General features: G+C 45.3%; 1 protein-coding gene across 5 annotated transcripts in view; it reads right to left on the bottom strand.

The window, feature by feature from the left end:
* Nucleotides 1-10,162, bottom strand: part of GABRA4 (gamma-aminobutyric acid type A receptor subunit alpha4) — a 415,701-nt gene extending 405,539 nt beyond the window's left edge. For 2 of the 5 annotated variants that reach the window (XM_069201699.1, XM_069201704.1), the window contains exons 1-2: nt 9,732-10,162; nt 9,410-9,528 (exon numbers count right to left, since the gene is read on the bottom strand). In XM_069201699.1, the coding sequence (XP_069057800.1) occupies nt 9,410-9,528; nt 9,732-9,823 (211 nt within the window). In that variant the 5' untranslated portion in view covers nt 9,824-10,162. The remainder of the gene's footprint in view (nt 1-9,409; nt 9,529-9,731) is intronic. The other 3 variants (XM_069201711.1, XM_069201716.1, XM_069201709.1) reach the window with 2 other exon arrangements.
* Between the last annotated feature and the right edge of the window lie 2,605 nt (nt 10,163-12,767).

The raw sequence follows: 12,767 nt of genomic DNA, 5'->3' as shown, positions 1-12,767 counted from the left end.
GCTGGACTGTTCCCATGTGAAGCAGGGTCAAGAGTGATTTGCAAATAGTTGGAGCCAAACGGAAGTGGCATAGTGGGTGAAAAATGATGGACTGGGATGCAGCCTGAGCCACTGCCAATGGCTGAGAGTAATTCAAACATTTCATCCATCACCTTGTTGTTTTTGTGCTTTTAGAAAGTTGCCATTTCCTGCCTTACCCATTTACTGTCTGTAGTTTGTCTAAGTGCACATAATTGGGTGGATCTGGCAGTTGAGCTTTATGTATTCCCCCTAGACAGCCACCCACAATAGAGGGCTTAGGTGTGCCTGTATGAGACATCATTGGCAGGATGGGAGGGTGGACTGGGCACATCCCTACTTACACTTGAACAGGCTATGTCCTGCTTCCACACAAAGGGGTGCATTCTCCCCGTAGTTAGTCTGGGGCTAGGACAAAGAAGGCAGGATGCCTCTGGACTTCAAAGGGAAACCTCTAGAAGCTTTTCTCACCTTCAAGAGGGAGGGTACCAAGTATAAAGATTGGACCTCACAGGCTACCTGTTCAGTGCTGTTCCTGACCAGTGCATACTCTACCAGGAAGAAGGACTGCTGTGCTGCTGAAAGGACTGTCACTCTGCTGGACAGCTGCTTTGAAGGCCTGCTGCCCTATGGTGGAGAACTGCTGCCTGCTGCCCTTTAGCCTGAGCAAAAAGGACTAGGACCCGCATCTGTTGAACACAGGACCCCAGAAGGAATTGCAAGTGATATTTCGGTGGTCTCCTGATTGGACCCCTCAGGGACAAAACACTCCAACAACCGTCACTCCAGCACTTGGATTCTTCCATCTGTGAGTCTACTTTACGCAGTGGTGCCAACTCAGTCCTGCCCCCCTGTACGTGGGCCTAAGGTGCTCTACCAGTCCCTGTGGACCGAACAGAACTGACTAATCCACCCAGTTGCGCAGCACAACGGTGAGCAGAACAACGCATTGCAGCTGCTATATGGATCAGACCCATCGCAAAGACAATATCATCTTCGCAGTTTCTCCGGAACAGATGCATCTTCGGCGCAGGCCCTCACATCCCTCTTCAACTGTAGCGTCAACAACGATGCCATACTCTGCATCGCTGATCCTAGGTACTGATGCATCACCCTGACTGCCCGACTTGTCCTCGACATTGGACTATACTTTGCAGACCCTCATCGACTGAATCCTCGACAATGACACAGGACCTTACATTGCAGGCGCGCTGCACCTCTGAACCAATTCATCACTTTAGCCGCACAATGCATCTTTGATGCAAATCCTTGCAATACTACATGAACCAGGATTTTTAGGTTCTCTGTTCAGTTGGCCTAAGAGGCTCCTTGTAGCTGATCCATGCTCTATCACAGCTGGCCTGAACTTGTGACTATGACTGGTCCAGCATGACCAGATACCTACAGTTGGTGCTTTATGCTTTTTGCCGCTACTTTTACTGAAATCTTTAAAACTGCATAACTCTGGTTATACAAATTGGATTTTTGTTGTTTTGGTCCCGTTTTATTTATTAAAATAAATGTTTTTCTAACTTGGTGTGGAATCCTTTTTTTGTGGTGTGTTTCCCCTTATTACTGTTTGAAGTATTGCATAAATAATTTTCACGTTGCCTCTAAGTTAAGCCTGACTACTCTGTTCCAAGCTACCAGATGGCGAAGCATAGGTTAATTTAGGGTTGGCTTGTGCCTCACTCTTATATGGAATGTGGTTGCTGCTTGACCAGGGCTCACACTCCAGTCAACTAACAACCCATTTTTTACACAAGCCAACAGCAGTTATCAGTGTTGCAACTGGAGTCTCAAGTGCCCCCACTGTTGGCAAGGTAGGCTTGTAGCAATATGTAAAGGCTAACTGTTCGTCTAAGTGGCAACAGGCGATCTTGGTTCAAATGTATATTGGGCAAACTCGAATGAATATGGGCAGTTTAACTAATCAGGGGTTATAACTGGAGGAGATTGTTGAAACCTCAATCAGTAACATCCACTTACAAAACAACAGTGCTGTATAAAATAAACCATTGATCCTGTATGATGATAACAATCTGGTAAACCTTAGAACAACCAATAAAATCAAAGTATAATGAGTGCCTAATGTTAAGAGCTCAATTTTCACACAATCTCACTGATAACATATTTGGGTGAAGGACTGGAAAATTCGTTTTCTCACAGATACAAGCATTTAACAAACGGAACCATGTCATGCATCCTTTCCGGGCAGACCCTAGGCCAAACCAAAGCAGAGAAATTGGAGTGACTAGAGTTCCGGATGATTTAAAGGAGAATGGTGGGCAATGATGTCAAGAAGCTGGTTCTATTAGACTTTTCAACTGTCATCAATACAATCAATCAATCATGCCAATCTCCTTACCAGTCTTCAAGAAATGGGAATCAAAAACATTGTATGTAAGTGGGTAAAGTCTTTCCTCATGAACAGAACAAACTTCCCTCTTTTAAATCAGCATCGAAAAAGATCAGATTTAAATGTTCCCCAAAGCTACATTTTATCACTATTATTCCCACTGACACAATTGTTAAATTCATTTGAAGTTCAATAATAAATGTATGCTGAAGACACTCCGGTGATCTTTAAGCTTGCTTCATTATGCTTTCTCAGGCATCTTCCCTAGCACACCAAATTAATTTTAAAAACACTTTAATCATCATCCAGTGGCAGATGTCATCTAATTTCCAGAAGCTTAATCCATTAAAGACTGGGCTCCTACTCACAAGGAATAAGCACGATAAATGGAACAAGCATGCCAAGGTCAGAGCAGAAGACAGATAACAAGTGAATGAACTTGGTCTTGGCTCAGGTCTACTTGAATAGGTGAGCTTTTTGCAACCTTCTTCATCTAAAAGTCAGTTTCCAGTGCAGGGTACAATGGGAGGGAGTGCCACAGGTAGTAGCTTTACAGATGAAGAGGCGTCCCCCTAATCCCTCATGGGAGAACATCTGAATTAACAGTGGTTTGCAGATGCTAATATTTAGATAGAAGGTAAAGTCTGAACAGCTTTGACAAGTAAACCAGTGATCAGTCATTTAATGCTTTTAGAAGTGCCATTGCTACTGTACTGTGCACTTGCATAATGCATACAGTGGATGTGCATATCAAGTTACAGGCTCTCTATGCATTATATTAGACTATTAGTATTTCAGCATCTATTTTGACAGAGCCCTTAAAACACTCATTTCACTAAAGTTGTCTGAGGCTACTGCATATTTCATTGATTTGACCTCTGGGAGTTATCTCCTTTGTGACTTTGCTCTATTGTACATTTTTTCCTTTCTGGTGTATGAACCTGTGAAATTTGTTAACCTACTCAATAGCTCTGTTGCCCTAGCTGGTGTGATTTCGCTCTTAATTTCCAAGCCTGCCCCCTTTCAATTAGAGTCTCATTCAAAGCATGTTAATGAGAACTGTAAGCAATTGAAGTGTTGAATAGGGCTACAAAGGGGGTTGACAACCCACCTCAAATAATAGTTATAACCCTTGTGAGGGTGAACCACTAGTCTCACAAAATACACCTATGCTTAACCATCAGCTACCTTGCCACAAAGCAGTCAGGCTTAACTTCAAGGCAATATCTAAAGTATTCAAACAGTAATAAAGGGAAAACAATACAAGAAAAATCTGAAACCAACTTAGGAAAAATAGAATGACACCAAAATGACAAGCATGCAATAAGTAGAACCAGCTATATTTTTTAAATTTTGAAACTAAGATCTTGTCAAAAAGCACAAAGTGACAACCTTGATTATCTGGTTGTGGGAGGTTAGGTCAAAGTCAAAACTTAAGGCCAACAGCAGTGGAGTGCAGGCCAGATATGGGAACCAGGTTTGCCATGATGGAAAGTTTTCTTTCTAATGAAGAAGTTTTTTCAGTGAAAAAGTGGTCATTGAGGAGCCGTCAGCGGAGAAAACCACAAGCTAGATCCAAAGCAGGGCTTGACAAATTTCCCGTTGCTGAAGAGCAGGTTACCGGTAAAGTTACACAGCTGGAATGCTCCACATCGTTGAAGCCTATGCCTAGGAAGGCCTTGGTATGGATGGGTGGCTGCTCGACAGCACTCCATAAGAAGAAGACCTCTACATCTGGGCTTAGAAACTTTTTGGGAAGTCAGATCTCCTTCAGCGGGACAAACAAGCAAGTTTTAGTCTGAATATCAGTTCAACGTTGATGATGTTCTGGTCCCATAGCAATTTTGTGAGCAAAAGTTGAGAAAAAAGTTTCAAAGTCTAAACTGCTGCAGTTTGGTTAGGATAAGTGCACTCTAACACCAGCCAAGGGTCCAGGACCTGGGAGGCACCATCTGACGATCATGATTTATTCCAACAGATGCCAGCAGCAGAGATCAGGGCAGGTCCAATAGGTACTGATCAGATGCTCAGTTGCAGGTAAAGGGCCTCTAGAAACTTGTTGTATCCCTGAAGCTCAAATGGGAGGTCAGCCAATTGACCCTTGGAGTCACTTCCAGGAGTCCTGAGCTCAAGGTAAGCATGCCCGGTCTTCCTTCAGGTTTCAGACAGCAGGGCAGTCCTGCTTCTGCTCTCCACAGGTCCAGGAGGGTTCGGGCACAGGTTGATGGGGTCAACTATTATACCCAGTGCCAGTCTGTGGGCGGGGGAAACTCCTGGCCCCTCCCTAACATATGTGGGAAAAGTTACCAGGTGGTGCCATATCCACTTTTGCAGTACTTACTGCGAGATTTACTATATACACTGACTAGCCCACAGTACCCTAGTCTACCTAAATCCAACATGGTAGAACTCTTCATCCCTTGGGCAGAACTCCCTGTGCCCACCCTGAGGTGTGGCTATGATAATAGGCAAACCCTCCCTTCTCATCCCTCCAAACCAGTTCTGGTGCAGCTACCCTCCCCCACCCATTGGGTTTGGAGGCAAGCTGACTAGGAAGACAAAGGGAGGCATGCCTAGTTATGAGATATAATGCCCAGTAGCATGTATGTATCCTTTGAAGCTCAGGAAGTCTCTGGGCAGAGCTGCACAGGCCATCCTGTTCAAGGAGCAAAAGCATCTCCACACCCAAACCTTTTGCCTACTTTCTGGGACCAATCCACATGTCACCACAGGGAAGCCATTCATTAGTAAGATGACACTAGCAGAAAGGCATTTTTGGGATACAAATGACAACTTTCTAAAATTGTATTTTCTAAAATAGCAATATAATATCGGACTTGGCCATTCAGTTGGATTTTAAATTACTATTAACAAGTCCTTGAATCAAGTTTGTAGCTGCTCCCAAACTAAAATCTAGCACTGGAAGCCGTTAGCGTAACCATATGTTTCCCTTTTGGAGAGCCAGCTGCGCAGCAGTGAAAAACAACTTTGAAAGTTTTTCATTGCCAGGACATGTAAAACAATAAATATACATGTCTTACTTTTTAAATACCATGCACCTTGCCCTATGGGCACTTACAGCATACCTTACGGATGACATATGTATTGAAATGGAAGGTTTAGACCGGCCAAAGGGTTAATTTCAAGTTCAACGTTGCCTTTTTTTAATGCACACCTAAGCTGCAGGGGCAGGCCTGGAGGGAGGGGAAATGTTTGCAGTACATCTTTAATGGATAGCACAGTTAGTGCTGATGCCCCTAGTAGTATTTGATTTACAGGCCCTCTGTACATCCATATACTAAATACAAGTAAATTAAATGTGTCGATCAGGTGTACAGCAATTTTAACATGTTTAGAGAGAGCACAAGCACTTGACCACTGGTTAGCAAGGGTAAACTGCACAGAGTCCTATGACCAACAAAAAAAAAGTTCAGAAACAGAAGGCAAAAAATCTGTGGCATCCCTGCCCAGAGGGCCAATTCCCAACAAAAATCTACTTCAACTGTACAGTCAGACAAAATGAAAGTAAGTGGAAGGTAGAGGTGGTGAATAATGCTTGTATAACATATACATGTTGACAAGCTGTGGGAAGCAGAGTTAAACTGCACACCCAGATTGGCAGAACTGACTGTAAAATACGAAGTTTTAATTATTTGTTGAAAAACTGGGATATTAAATGCATTATTTTGCCTGAATGGTTTCCATGGTTTCTGGAAAATGCCCTTCATCTCCCCAAACACTCCTTGGTAGGAGGATCAGGCTTGATTGACAGATTATGGAAATTTTACAAAACTGCACGAGTGCCCCCTCGGAAACCACTGTAAAAAAAAAAAAACGTGGCTAGACAACTTATTTGAAAACTGAGCTATAAATTGCTAATCTATCCAGCATTTTCTTACTGGCGAAATTTACAGAACCGATTTAAGAGAAATCAATTTTGCTGGTTTCGTGATTGATCCACTTCAGAATAGCTATTTTTGCCCTTCTAGTTTCAAAGTGCACCTGACATCACAAGAACTGTGGCTTGCTCTCTGATTTATCAGACATAGGAAAACCCATGCTGACTACTTGTACCCTTCACCCATGAACAGGCTGAAAACAACTACTGATTTATGAACTTTTCATTTTTCTGTAGCTCAGGTTGAAAGGAAGTAGCCAATCACCATTGCATTCCTATTCAAAGAATATGACACTATGGGGGTCATTCTGACCCTGGCGGGCCACGAATGACGGAAGCACCGCCAACAGGCTGGCGGTGCTTCCAAGCCCATTCTGACCGCGGCGGTAAAGCCGCGGTCAGAAAACCGGGGCCAGCGGTTTCCTGCCGTTTTTGCCCCAGGTGGGCGAATCCGCCAGGGCAGCTTCTGACCCCCTTACCGCCAGCCTGTTTCTGGCGGTTTTCACCGCCAGGAAGAGGCTGGCGGTAAGGGGTGTCCTGGGGCCCCCTAACAGGGCCCCATGAAGCTTTTCACTGTCTGCCTAGCAGACAGTGAAAAGCGCGACGGGTGCAACTGCACCCGTCGCACCGCCGGCTCCATTCGGAGCCGGCTCCTGTGTTGCGGCCCCCATTCCCGCTGGGCCGGTCGGCGCTAACTTGGTTAGCGCCCGCCGGCCCAGCGGGAATGTCAGAATGAGGGAAGCGCTATTTTGGCCGCATGGCGGCCAAATGGCGGTTCCCGCCTGGCGGGCGGCTACCACCGCCCGCCAGAGTTGGAATGACCCCCTATGTCTGTTAGTGAAACTTTTCTATGAATCAGTAGCCTACTTCCAGGAACTAGGAGCCCTAGTCACAAAAAAGTGGAAACGTGGCTGGAGATGTATGCCTCCACCTATGCATGTTTTTTCTGTTTTTTACAGTTCACAAACATTTCAAATAGTATGGTAGGAAAGATACACACAGACACTGCTTTCCAACCATACTTCTCGAAATATCATGTATGTTTTTAAACGCTCCTTTTCCCACTGTATGGAGTCCTCCATTGCAGTGAAGTCCACCTGGAAGGTGGAGCGACCCTTTGTTAAAAAGCATATTTTTATTTCACTGGAGAAAAAAAACATTCCCCATGGAGAACGCCCTGACCATACACTCAAATCAAATGTTGGGGATGATCCATTCTCCTTACCGCCCTAGAAAAGAAAAGGAGTTAAGTCAGCACCCTGCTGGAGTAAATTACTGACTATTTCTATGTTGGAAGAGGTCAGGCTGAAGTTTTGGAAAGTGCAACAAATGAACACTTCTGTGGATGCTCAAAGATTCCAATGCACACCGTCCTTTTGAACTCACTCTTCCCACCTCTTTAGTGGACATACCGAGTATATATTTATCTGCACTCTTGGCAGTGCAGTGTACTGTACTCATAAAACCATTTATGCCTGCCAGGAGCCGTCTTGTGAATTACTGCCATGCATAAAACAAGTTAAATTCAGGCATAAACTTACATATGAGATCAACTTTAGGTTTGTGAATCATCCCCAATATTATTTTAAGTCTAGAGATTTGTGAGGGAGACTATGAATCAGGAAGTGGAATATACCATGAGGATTTACGTGTATGCTTGGAGTATTACAGATCCTGATACCCTGAAACTGGCTTGGAATACATCACCAAAACAATGGATTGCTCCTTGCTGGTGAGTGTCAATTAGAACAAAACATATTTCAAAGATATCCAGCACTTACTATGCCAACACTGGACTGCAAACACTTGACTAATACTGAATTCCAATACTATAGAGAACTGAATAATACCAGAACGCATTTTTGAGAACTGGTGCAGGCAGAGTGCCCTCCCCCCCCCGCCCCCCCGGCTATTTAAAGTATCAAAATACTTTTGAACCCTGTGAATACAGTTCTGAGTTTGGGGGGGGGGGGGGCACGTATACTGAAAGCAGCTTGTCATTCACCCACAAAACAATGGATTGATCCTTGCAGATGAGTTCAAATTAGAACTAAACAGGTGTCCAATATTATCAAAACTGAGAGGGAAACAAATGATTGTGAATATGAGCAGTAGTGAGGACGGTATCTACCAGAATGCTTAGTGAGACCTGCAGCAGACAGTGTGCCCCCCCCCCCCTTGTTCTTTATTAATGTAATGAACTGGGAATATACTATCTCACTTTTAATAGTTGCATTTTACGATTCATATACTGCTCTACGTATACATACATGAATTAGAGCAATTCGTTTTAATCCCATCTGTAATTTTTGCGTTCAAGAAAAGAGTTGCGGAAAGCTCAAACTGCTTTACTGGTGAAGAAGGATCAAAAAGTTTGCCCTGCGACGATGACTCTGCCCTCCTCGGTCTATCTTCGACATGGGAGTAATAATATTCCCGGATTCATCACACCCACGGCCCTACCCATTTAGAAAAAGTAAATGTTCAAACACAGCCATGTGTAAGAAGAAAAACATGCACGTGATTTCTGAACAAGCCATGTTAACATTCTTGAAAACGCTATATTAATTCGTTTCTAAAAGCTCACCGCCGCGGGCTATCCAGCTAAATGTCTCCGTTAGTGATTTAATTGAGCTAGCTCCTTCAACCCTGGCTTGGGGCTGGCTCATGCACAGCCCAGCAGAACTAAAAGATAACACGACATATGTTAAACTGTGGGTGTAGCAGGTTGGTGTTTACGCGGCGTACGCAGTACGCGCGCTCAAGGTGGCTTGAACGTAAACCTGTGATGTACAATTCGACACGCATGTGAGCTCAAGTACATAACGTGTGTTAGCTAACGAAGACACGATCCGGGTGAGCGGCAAAACATTTCCAAAGACGACTTCAGGCAAAACAATAGCTCCATTTTAAGATTCGACCACTACTGCATACTCCGTGCCACTGCAAGATGAAAAGCAACCTTTACAGGCTTCGACTTGACAGAGCGGCTTTATAATACCAGATATTACCAGTGTGCAACATGCATTGGTTTTACACAGCACATACCTAAAGGGGTACGTACGAGTACTCCACACAGACAGACAGACAAACAGACAGGACTGCACAGTACTCGGTGCTTGAAATCACCATACCCCCAAATCCAGGACGCAGCCTGTTGTCATAACCGTCTAGCAGACTGTCTAGGATCCTGGTGAAATTCTCGGGGTACAGTTTTTCCTCCTTTTTGGCCTGCCCTGGGGGCTCAGCGACGCTGCGGGGAAAAATTAACAGAGAAGCAGAGACGGAGTTAGACAGTTGCGTGGGAGGGCGCTGCAAAGCACGGAGGCTGGCAAACTGCGACTCTCGGCGACACACTCAGCGGCATGCGGAGCCGGGCACAGAGGCGAAGTACCGGGCACAAACGCGCTGGCAAGGTGGCGAGCGCAAGGGCTGCCCAATGGGGCTAGTACTCACCATGCCATCAGGCAAAGTAGAACGTGAAGGGTGGCAATAGGAAGGAGAGAGTTGGACATCGCAGCGGCTAGCTCCTTCCTGGCAGAGACCATCTTTGTATGCCATCCTTTAAGATGCGAAACCGATCGTTATGCCATGCCAAGTCCGGCTAGGAGAAACCCTGCGCTGCGGCGCCAGCAGCCAAAGACGGACGGTTTTTTTTTTTTATCTCATGCGCTATACCAGCTCCGGATGCGTTCAGATCGTTCGCGCCGAACGAGAGGTGACCCCGGATACCGGTGCCCCTGACCTCTCCCTCCCTGTCCGTCTCTGCGTGCGCCAGACACCGAACGTGCTTGCCAGCGCCTCCCGCTGTCCGGGGTGGAAAGGAATCGGCTGGTCGTTACTGCTGCTGCTTTCGCTTGCCGATCCCTCCCCGCCCACCGCTCTGCATCCGTGCGTCCCGCCCCCTCCCCATTCCTTCACACCACTCCTGCCATCGTAGCTTTGCCACCCGGCCTTCCCACATAGGCAGAACCAGGCGGTACATGCCTGTTTATCTTGGTTAAAGCGCCAGAGCTTGTAGCCGAAATTCTTTGAGAGGTAACCTGTGCACTTCCACAAAGACACGACAGAGATCAGAACTCTAATGGGGCTGGTGGTATCCACCCTCGCGACAAAGAACACCTTAGTGCACAGGTCTATTTTTATCCACGCCCCCACCTGCTGCAACAGGTACCGTGGAAAGGGTCGTTAGCCCGTTCTTTGCAGACTTTAGTCACAAGTCAAAATTTGGAGGTATGGAGTTAGGCTAACGCTTCACTGTGGGCCAAAGGCATAGATGGGAGCGCTCCCCACACACCTGTTTCCTCTACGGTGCCTTTCTTTCCACGCAAATTCCCTCGTCGGCCCACTATCTTATTTTATTTCACGACTATATAAATCCGCTGAACCATGTTTATTCCCAAAGTGTGCATGTCTCTAAGCTAAAATGCTGTGGTAGGCGGTTGAGGGTATACGCCTCCCCTGTCAGCTGCACCCGTCCCCGTGAATTTCACACGTGTTGAGCGCCTCACAGCCTCAGTTGCGTCAACGGCTCTGCTGCCGTCCGTAAACACAGCCTCAGATGCAGAGTGCCTTCCCATCAGCGTGTGACGCAGACCCTGCACAACCCTACTCCATTTTCACTCCACCCAGATGTACTATTTATAAAAACGTTTAATCTAGGTAATTGTTCCTTTTTGATATGGAAGCGCTCGGGGTAGAAAGGCACGAATGCATTCAACATAGTGATTGTGTCGTAGTAAGGGACATATGTGAAAATGCATGCAAACCAAAAGCGCGTGCATGCAGCATTTCATAAAATTGCACTCTTCAGTTTTCATTGTTCGATTATGTCCCTACTTGTAATAGTGCACGTTTAACAGTTCTTAAAGTCGAGATGCTCATGCAGGAAGTGTTTCTCATTCTCAAGAGTGGATATGTGGCTTACGATAATAACTGGGAAAACCGTGTTTAATGTAGCGCATTAATGTATTTTAAAACAACTATTTTGCTCAATGATTCAACAAAATAAGAGCATGCACTTATGCTCACAACAAGCCTTGAGTGAATAGTTTCCTGCAATCTCAGATTTTGATTCGTCATACAAATCTGGGTCGGTTGAGGTATGCTTTTTTTGTAGAACATTTCCAAGTGTATAACTTGCAACAGTTTCCAAAAAGTTAAGGCAACACTTGCATATGAGGGAAGATACTGTTATTTAGACCAGCTATTTATTCTAGGCGGAAATCAAGAAGGAAGGAGAACGCACTAACTTTATTTTCACTAGGACAACACTCGAGATTTTTTTGCAAGTGGACAATTATGCAAATTGAGCCATTTGTTTACAATATTAATTTCACTAGATACAAAAATAATGACGTGCATCAGTGTATTAAGGGGCGATCCTATGTGATCGCATGATTTGGGTTGCAGCCGAAAGCTCCTGTTTTTGGTGGGATGGAATTCTAAGTAATTCCCTGTTTCTAGGTACTATCCATTTGCAAAAGCAGGTGTAAATGTACCATCGGGCTAAAATGAGGAACAGACCACACAACATCGTCTTAAGGGGTAAAAGGCCGCTTTAATAGAACAGGTCCGGTATAAACAATAACCTTGGCTATTAGCCTCACAAAACTATAACCTCACTAAACAAAGTTTCCTCCTAACCCCTCCCCCACCCTCTAAAATTGCCCCTCCCCAAAAACCCTTAATCAAACCCTTCCCCATCTGTCTTGCTGCCCCCCTTCTGTAGTTTCCCTTGCCTTTCATCCCTTGTGACCCTTGCTACAACCTCCCTGACCTCAATCTTTCCGCATCATCCCGCCCCTCCCCCCCCAAAGGCTTTACGTGCAAATCCCCCGCCACACAGGAAAACCCGTCTGGTGTTTTCCTGCCCCCACACCCTCTTCCAAATCTAACGATCCCACAACCTCTCCCCCAACAAATCAGCAATGAGCATTCTCAACTCCAATAAATACAGCTCATTCCCCATGAAGGTCAAATGCACTCCATCCTGTTGAAACAAACCAACCTCCGATATAACCAAATTCTCATGTCGCAAAAATGAAAACCCTTTTTCTTGACAAAAAATGTTCATTTCCCTGTTTACCTTCCTCCTCTGCCTTTCTATACCTGAGATAGAATACGCCCCTCTTCAAACCCTACGAGGGACCAAAACTGTCCACACAATATGCGTGCCAGCCCAACGCTCCTTAATCCTCAACAAATCCATCTTCATTGCCTTTAAAAGACCTATACCCGATAATGAAACCAGATCGTTCTCACCAAGATGAATAACTAAAAGATCCGGACAAATTCCCCTCTCCATCCTTCTGGACAAAACTGACAAAAGCTCAGCCCACCTCATACCACTCTTACAGACCCAACTAATTTTAATTCTCGCTCCATCTAAACCCAACTGCTTCCTGAAATGCCTGGATGCTGCTTGCTTTTCCGCCCACCGCACAAAGGAGTGCCCAACAATCCAAACGTTACAGCATCCATCAGGGCCAC

This window comes from Pleurodeles waltl, chromosome 1_2, assembly GCF_031143425.1.
Source record: "Pleurodeles waltl isolate 20211129_DDA chromosome 1_2, aPleWal1.hap1.20221129, whole genome shotgun sequence".
Lineage (NCBI taxonomy): Eukaryota > Metazoa > Chordata > Amphibia > Caudata > Salamandridae > Pleurodeles > Pleurodeles waltl.
Note: the sequence above shows the minus strand (reverse complement) of the source record. Positions and strands in the feature narration are given on the sequence as shown.